The sequence below is a fragment of the Henckelia pumila genome, chromosome 2, assembly GCF_033568475.1.
Source record: "Henckelia pumila isolate YLH828 chromosome 2, ASM3356847v2, whole genome shotgun sequence".
Classification (NCBI taxonomy): Eukaryota; Viridiplantae; Streptophyta; class Magnoliopsida; order Lamiales; family Gesneriaceae; genus Henckelia; species Henckelia pumila.
This window is the reverse complement of record NC_133121.1, coordinates 69,463,580-69,472,568: the sequence shown is the minus strand read 5'-3', so window position 1 is coordinate 69,472,568 and position 8,989 is coordinate 69,463,580. Positions and strand designations below refer to the sequence as shown.

Genomic DNA, 8,989 nt, shown 5'->3' with positions numbered 1-8,989 from the left:
AGATAGGTTCATAGTTAGGACGAATGATAGAATCCATGGACTTAAAATATGCATAGAGATATGGTATTTAGTACATGTTGATAGCCATAGACCACCAGGTTGAAAGTTGTAGAATTCATTGAACGCAAAGCGATCAGTCGTGATAAACCATTAGAGAAATTTCTGTCAAACTTATGCGCATAAATTAAGTTCCAATCGTCCAGTTTAATTAGGGGGAAGGTGAACCGAAATTCCAACAAAATCTTTTCAAATTGTTATTTTTCAATCGTGAGAATTGGTTTCTTGATTGTGAAATATTTATTTATTTACATTGAGTTCTTAGTATTAAATGTTAGATAGAATCCAAAATCAACTTTTCGATACTTTGTGTAGTTAAAAATTAAAGAAACAAATTATTATTGATTAGCCCCTGAGGATGATACTCGTACTCAGTACATTTTATTATAACTTGAATCGTGCACTTTAAGTGTTAGTATTCCGTCGATCAAGTTTTTGGCGCCGTTGCCGGGGACTATTGAGAATTTAATTTGTTTTATTTGATTTTTCTCTATTACAATTTTAATCACTCTTTTCCATATGTGAACTGCAGGATTCTCTTGCAGTGCATGCAACATTCACCAGAAGAAGAACTCGTGCCTTTTGATCCAGAAATTGAAAGAACTTTTCGCAGAAGAAGAAGGCAACAAAAAGAAGCAATGGCAAACCAAGAACGATTACGTGGATTGGAAGAAGAAGAGAATCTTGCACCACCTATCTACAGATCCATGATGGATAGCGCTTTGCCATCCATCGAAAATGCCAGACCAAGCATCATCAGGCCAACAATAGCAGCAAATCAGTTTGAAATAAAGCATGCTATCATTCAAATGGTGCAAAACGCAGTCCAGTTTGGTGAGATGACAATAGATGATCCATATGCTCACCTGACAAATTTTTTAGAAATCTGTGATACTTTTATGATGCAGGGAGTTTCTGATGACGCTATTCGTTTGCTTTTATTCCTTTTTTTTTTAAAGAGATAAAGCTAAAGCATGGCTAACCAATCTACCTGCAGGGTCCATCACTACTTGGGATGATCTAGCAAAGGCCTTCCTCACTAAATACTTCCCACCGTCCAAATCAATGAAACTCAGAGCAGACATTACAACATTTGCTCAAGGTGAACAGGAAACACTCTATGAAGCATGGGAGCGTTACAAAGATCTACTGAGGAGATGCCCACATCACCAACTACCAGACGGTCTTGTGATACAAAATTTTTATTATGGTCTTCCTCACTCAAATTGTACCATGTTAGATGCAGCTGCATGTGGAAATTTGTTACGGAAATCACCAGAGGACGAATATGAATTAATTGAGGAGATGACATCCAGTAGCTATCATCCTCAATCAGAAAAGAATGCAGTCAGAAGACCCGCAGGAATGCATCAAGTTGATGCATTCACTTCAGTGGCCGCTCAACTTGAAGTCATGAACAAGAGAATTGAGCAACTGAGTGTAGGAAACTCTGTGATGCGAGTTCAAGATGTGTGGTGTGAAAAATGTGGTGCAGAGCATTTCATGAAAGACTGTCAAACATTTTCTCAACCAGAGGGCGTTATGGCAAGTCACATGGGAAATCAAAATCGCCCAAGGAATGACCCATTCTCGAATTCCTATAATCCAGGGTGGAGACAGCATCCAAATTTCTCGTGGGGTGGACAGAACAATAAACCATATGGGAATCAGAACTACGGCAGACAGCCTCAAGAGGAGAAATCAAGCTTGGAGCAGATGATGCAGAAATTCATATCATCTACTGAAGCCCGCATGCAGAATCAAGATGCCTCAATAAAGAATCTGGAGAATTAGATAGGGCAATTGGCCAAAACAATTTCCAGCAGAGATCAGGGTACCTTGCCGAGTGAAACGGAGAAGAATCCGAAGGAGCAGGTAAAAGCAATTGAACTGAGGAGTGGAAAGACAGTAGAACCTGCACCACAGATCGAGAAAGAGCCAAAATTGGCGGCATCAGAAAAAATTTCAGGTAAGTCATCTATCCCAACACTTTCACCAACTTCACAAGCAAAAATTGTTGTGCCACCACCTTTTCCTGCAGCTATGAAGAAGGCAAAACTAGATTCCCATTTTGGCAAATTCTTGGAAGTATTCAAGAAATTGAATATTAATATTCCCTTCGCTGATGCACTGATGCAAATGCCAAGCTATGCGAAGTTCTTGAAGGAGATCCTCTCCAACAAGAGGAAACTGGAGGAGTATGCAATGATTAGTCTGACTGAGAATTGCTCAGCACTAGTGCAAAATAAAATCCCATTAAAGCAAAAAGATCCAAGGAGTTTCTCTATCCCTTGTGTGATTAATGATATTCAATTTCATAAATCTTTATGTGATTTGGGTGCTAGTATAAATCTAATGCCTTACTCTGTGTTTAGGAAATTGAGCTTGGGAGAACCAAAGTCCACCAGAATTTCGTTACAACTGGCGGACAGGTCCATCAAATATCCACGGGGGATAATCAAGGACGTGCTTGTAAAAGTGGACAAATTCATCTTCCCCGTGGACTTCGTGGTGCTAGATATGGAAGAGGATGTAAACATGCCACTCATCTTGGGTAGACCTTTCCTGGCAACAGGAAAGGCACTAATAGATGTCCAGAAGGGAGAGTTACTGTTGAGAGTGGGAGAAGAGAAAATTTTGTTTGACGTTTTTAATGCTTTAAAATTTTCTCAGAATAATGAAGAATGTTTTCAACTGGATGTAGTGGACTCACTGTTATTTGATTATGTGCAGGATACTTTTCAGGAACCATTAGAAGCTGCACTTATATCTGAGCATGTGGAAGATCTCAATGACAGAATTGAAGAGATGACTGCATATTTGAATGACAACCAGTCATGGAGAAGAGGTGGAAAGCTTAGACTTGAAGACCTTGGTGATCGGAAGGATTTAATCCTCCAGAAACCAAGCCTTGAGGAACCACCTACTGTGGAATTGAAACCATTACCTATCCATCTCAAATATGTGTTTTTAGGTGAGAATGATAAGTTACCTGTCATAATATCTTCTTCTTTGACAGTGAGATGGAGGCCAGACTAATGGAGGTTCTCAAGAAACACAAGAGTGTGTTTGCCTGGAAAGTGGCGGATATAAAAGGAATCAATCCATCCATATGCATGCACAAGATTTTAATGGAAGAGAGCATCAACCCATTGGTCCAACCACAAAGGAGATTGAATCCGAAAATGCAGGAAGTTGTCAAAGCTGAAACGATCAAACTTCTTGATGCATGTATCATTTATCCTATATCTGATAGTCCATGGGTGAGTCCGGTGCAATGTTGTAACGCCCCGTTTTTATCTTAAATGAGTTTATTTGAGTTAATCGGAGATTACAGAGTTCACGAGCCGACTTGATTTTGATCAGGGTCCTTTTTGCAAAAATTTGATTTTTCAGGGTAAACGTAATTATTGGATTTTATATATTATCTACACTTAGAATTGAGATTGAAAAGTCTTCATCTCCTTCCCCATTCCTTCCTCCTCCATTGTAGCCGATTCCTATTGCTTCCAAGCTTTGGGATTTCAGTCCGAGCTCGATCCGTCCGTTAGAAATTATTTCTGAAGGCAGATTATCGATCACTGTAGTAAGAGCTCTGTTATATCGTAAGTTTTTCTATGATCAAATACATTCTAGTTTTTGGATGTTGTTAGAATCATTCTAGATTCGAGTATGTTGTTCTCTACAGAGTTCTGATCGTCTATTATCTATCGGTTTTGAATTTGAGCGACGTTCGGAATTGTTTTGATTTTTGGAAGCCATTTTCGAAAATTGTGATTTGAGATTTGTTGGGATTGCCTTGTTTTGGTTGTCTTAGAATTGTTATGAGGTTATATCGCTATTGAACTGCTGTCTGCGTTGTCGGTTTGTTTAGTTATAGCCGTTATGTCGTCGGTTTGAGTTTTGGAGATTTGAAACATTTTTGAAGTTGTTGAACATGGCTTGTAAGTCGATCATGGTAATTGATCTTTGATTTGTATCTGAACAGATTCGTTTGGAGTTTGTCAAGCCCGTGTTAGCAGCATTGTTCGTCAAGAGTTGGACGAAGATCGGTAAAGAGATTTCCTTGAACCGTTGCCTTTGTTGTTGGATTGTTTAGTTGTTGATTAAACCTTTTGTTGTAGCTTATCCAGAGTTGGAACTACTGCATTGAAAGGTAAAAGCAGACATCGATAGCGGGATAGCATACTCGGAACAGTTGGTTCTCGAGTTTTCCTTAAAATCACATTCTTGCATCTACACTTGTTCTAGCATGAGGAACTTGTGTTTTGTTGTTTTGATTGAGCTTTTGTTATATGGATATGTTTTATGTTTCTGTTATGCATTCATCTTGAGCCAATCTTGTTTTCAGCGGGCAGAACCGCCCTTTTTGTTTAGACGTTTGGGAACTATGATTGAGTGGCCTAGGTCGTAGTCGTTTCGCCTAGTGCTAGCATACTCATTATAGTTGCTCAAAGTCTAGAGGAGTGGGATACGTGGCACCACCTCGATTGGGTGAGTCGGTGAGTCGTTACATAATCTCACCCTCGGGATCTTAAAAGCACAGCAGCAATCCCTCGTTATCAGATTTGATATCCCGGTTTAAAGACATGCATTTCATTACATCGTTATTGATTTCATTTTTGTGTTGAAAGCATGTTTATTGTTGGATTACTTGATATATTGTTTTTACTGGGATTATCATTCTCACCGGTTTATCCGGCTATTGCTTTGTTTTGTATGTGTACTTGGCAACATGTGGGGCAGGACCAAGTCAGCAAAGGCCTGGTTAGCAACAAGAGGGAGAGCTAGTAGTGAGACTCGGTTTAGAAGTCGTGTCAGCATGTCTACCTAGTTGTTTTGGAACATGTTTAGATCTCGAACTTCGTTGTTTATGTTGTATCGATTATGCGAGTCTTATGTTGCATGTATAGACTGGTGCGTAGTTGATCAACACTAGCATTTCTTGTAATAACTGGAGAAGTTATGTTTTTTTTATGCTTGAATTTGAGTTTGATGTATGGAATAACTTTTAGTTTGAGTTGCCAAGCTTTTCTGCTCTGTTTTGTTTCTGCTGCAGAGGGCGCGCTCGAGCGGTAGTTTTTGCCCGCCCGAGCGCACCCCCTTTTTTATTGTCCAGCAGCGATGGAGTTTAGGATGCGCTCGAGCGGCAGTTTTTGCCCGCCCGAGCGCAGCCCCCTTTTAAATTTTTTTTTCTTTCTTACTGTGGTCTTGGATCTTGTATGCTTAATTGTTGTTTAAGCCGAGATTAGTTGTTTAGAACCGAGGTCTCACATTAAGTGGTATCAGAGCGTTAAGATTCTTGGTCGAACTAGAGTGAGCGGGTAGATCGAGTCTGCGTGTATTGGCTCCTTGCATGTGATTGAATTATTTTAACTGTGTACTTAATTCCATGCGAGCATGCTTTATTATTGAGAACTATTGAATTACATGGTTATGTGATTTAAATTATAAAGCATGATCTACTTGAGATATAACTGTTTCTGTTATCGACTGGTATCCGGTATTCCAAGCGGTTTTAAGGGCACTGATTGTAGCGATTGAGATATCTCGTGTCCTAACCTTTGATAATCAGATGGGTCCTCGTCGAGTGATAAACAGAAACACACCGCCAGTTATCCCTGTGACGGAGCAAGCTAGCACTGAATTTGATCAGTTGGATGCTTCAGCAACGCCTATGGAAACCTTGCTGAAGAGGTTTCAGTCGTTCAATCCGCCGTTATTGATGGGTTCAGAAAATCCAGTTGACTGCGAGAGTTGGTTGGATGATATTGATCAGCTGTTCGATTCCATTGATTACACAGATGACCGCAGAATCAGGTTAGTCATTCATCAGCTACGTGGGGTTGCTAAGAGCTGATGGATCATAACAAAGAAAGCATTTGAGAGTAGAGGTACAGAGGTTACTTGGACTCTTTTTAAATCTGAGTTTTATAAGCGGTTTTTCCCTATCTTGTATCGTAAGGATAAGGGAACAGAGTTTGCCAACCTGAGGCAAGGGAATCTTAACATTGAAGAGTACGTGGCTAAGTTTGATAGTCTGTTGCATTTTGCACCGTTAATTGCCGGAGATGAAGAAGCTAAGGCAGATCAGTTCATCAATGGTTTGAACCCCGACGTCTTCATGTTGGTAAATACCAACAGGCCTAACAACTTTCCGGATGCCATGAATCACGCAAAGGGAGCAGAAGCAGGCTTGTGGAGGCAAAGAGGTAACCAGGTAGCACCTCAGCAACAGAGGCAGTATCAGAACCCACCATTTCAGTATCAGAATCAGCCACCGCAGCATCAGAACCAGCAGCAGAGGTATGAAGGTGGTAGCAGTGGGGGAAACAGAAAGGATCAGTACAAGGCAAGAGGTAAACAGTTCAAAAGGCAGGGAAACAGTTCGTCTAGTTCCAGTGGTTCCCGACAGTTTGGTTCAGGACAGAGCTCTGGACCATCATCCTTGTACTGCAGCAAGTGTGGAGGAAGACACTCACCGGATCAGTGTGTGGGAGTCTTTGGAAATTGTAATACCTGTCAGCAACCGGGACACTTCTCTAAGGTGTGCCCACAGCGTAACAGAGATAGAGCTCAGAGTGGGAGTTCGTCTAGACCTACAGCTCAGCCTAAGAGGCAGTCTTCTGCAGTGCACTCTTTCCAGCCTCAGCAGCAAAACAGACAGGGAGGTAACTCTAGTGCGAACCAGCCTTCGAGACAGCAAGCACGTGTCTTTGCTTTGACAGAGGATCAGGCTCAGGCGGCACCTGATGATGTTATAGCAGGTAACTGTTCGATTTTTGGTCATTCTGCTCATGTTTTGATAGATACAGGTGCTTTCCATTCCTTTATCTCTGAGAAATTTGTATTATTGCATGCTTTGCCAACTGAATTGTTGCCTACAGTAGTAGCTGTTACTTCACCTTTGGGTGGAGGAATTGTTTCTGTCAGATTAGTCAGGAACAGTGAGCTCTGTTTTGAGGGAAATTTTCTAGAATTCGACTGTATTGTGATTGGACTATCAGATTTTGATTGTATTGTCGGTATAGATGCTTTAACCAAGTACAGGGCAACAGTCGATTGTTTTTTGAAAGTTGTCAGGTTCAGACCTGAAATGGAAGATGAGTGGAAATTCTTTGGTAAGGGTTCTCGATCTAGAATTCCTTTGATTTCAGTGTTATCTATGACTTGTTTGCTACAGAAAGGTGCAGAAGGATTTTTGGTGTATGCAGTTGATGCACTGAAATCTAGCCCAGCTTTGGTAGATTTACCGGTGGTTAGAGAATTTGCTGATGTGTTCCCGGAAGAGGTTCCTGGTTTGCCACCTATTCGAGAAATCGAATTCAGTATTCACTTAGTGCCAGGTACTCAACCTATTTCAAAAGCTCCTTATCGTATGGCACTTGTTGAATTGAGAGAGTTGAAGGAGCAGCTTGAGGATTTGATTGCCAAGGGATACATCAGACCTAGTGTATCGCCTTGGGGTGCTCCTGTTCTATTTGTGCGGAAGAAGGATGGTTCTATGCGGCTCTGTATTGACTACCGCCAATTGAATCAGGCTACAGTTAAGAACAGGTATCCTTTACCCCAAATAGATGACCTTTTTGATCACCTACAGGGTTCTTCTGTCTATTCTAAGATTGATTTGAGGTCAGGTTATCACCAGTTGAGAGTGCGAGAGGAAGATGTTCCTAAGACCACATTCAGAACGAGGTATGGTAACTTTGAGTTTATAGTCATGCCATTCGCTTTGACTAATGCTCCCGCGGTTTTTATGGGATTGATGAACCGTATCTTTCAGTGCTATCTAGATGAGTTCATCATTATCTTCATCGATGATATTCTTATCTATTCAAAGAACCGTACTGACCATGCAGAGCACTTGAGGATTATCTTGCAGATCTTACGAGTGGAGTAGTTGTTTGCCAAGGTGTCGAAATGTGAATTCTGGCTAGATCGAGTTGTCTTTCTCGGTCATATTATTTCTGAAGATGGGATTTCTGTCGATCCCAGCAAGATTGAAGCGGTTATGAATTGGCCCTAGACCTACTTCAGTGCCGGAGATCCGAAGCTTCATGGGTTTAGCTGGTTATTACCGTCGTTTCATCGAGGGTTTCTCGTCTATTGCCAAGCCAATTACCCAGTTGACTCAGAAGAATGCGCCTTTTGTTTGGACTCCAGATTTTGAGGCTAGCTTTGTTGATCTGAAGAGGAGACTGACCAGTTCTCCGATTCTTTCTATTCCGAAGGGTACTGGAGGTTTCACAGTCTACTGCGATGCTTCTAACCGAGGTTTAGGTTGTGTCCTTATGCAACACAAGCACATTATAGCGTATGCGTCGAGGCAGCTGAAACCGCACGAGACTCGTTATCTGGTTCATGACCTTGAACTAGCTGCGATTGTTTTTGCTTTGAAGATCTGGCGTCACTATCTTTATGGTGAGTCTTTCGAGATCTTTTCTGATCATAAGAGTCTTAAGTACTTGTTTTCACAGGCAGAGCTGAATATGAGACAGAGAAGATGGTTAGATCTGTTGAAAGATTTTGACTGCGAAATCAAGTATTATCCCAGAAAGTCGAATGCAGTTGCAGATGCCTTGAGCCGAAAGTTATGTTCTTTATCTCTTTCTACTATTGGTGCTTCTTAATTGATCGATGATTGTTGCACTTCTGGTTTAGAGTTTGAAACAGATAGGGAGACTATCAGAGTGTTTGCTATTAAAGCCGAACCGGAGTTGTTTGTTGCAATCAGAGAAGCACAGAAGTCTGAGCCGAGCATTCAGGTTTCAGTAGAGAAAGTCAGATCTGGGCATCAGTCTGAATTCCAGGTTAGAGATGATGTACTGTATGTGAATAACCGTATTGTTGTGCCTGATATTTCGGAATTGAGACAACGTATTCTCCGAGAGGCTCATTGCAGTCGGTTTAGTATTCATCCTGGAGGTCGTAA

The 8,989-nt window shown here is 41.2% G+C and overlaps 1 protein-coding gene and 1 non-coding gene across 2 annotated transcripts; one reads left to right on the top strand and one right to left on the bottom strand.

Annotated features, from left to right (window-relative positions):
* Positions 1–1,125: 1,125 nt before the first annotated feature.
* Positions 1,126–1,232, bottom strand: LOC140885759 (small nucleolar RNA R71). The gene has a single exon (XR_012151176.1). It is a non-coding gene; the product is annotated as a small nucleolar RNA R71 (small nucleolar RNA).
* Positions 1,233–2,100: 868 nt separating this feature from the next.
* On the top strand, positions 2,101–3,096 carry LOC140877724 (uncharacterized). The gene has a single exon (XM_073281291.1). The coding sequence runs from the start codon at positions 2,101–2,103 to the stop codon at positions 3,094–3,096; it is 996 nt and encodes a 331-aa protein (XP_073137392.1).
* The last annotated feature ends 5,893 nt before the right edge of the window (positions 3,097–8,989 follow it).

What these genes read in the sequence shown, in the direction of transcription:
- LOC140877724 (XM_073281291.1), top strand. Translation starts at nt 2,101, where the DNA reads ATGAAGAAGGCAAAACTAGATTCCCATTTTGGCAAATTCTTGGAAGTA.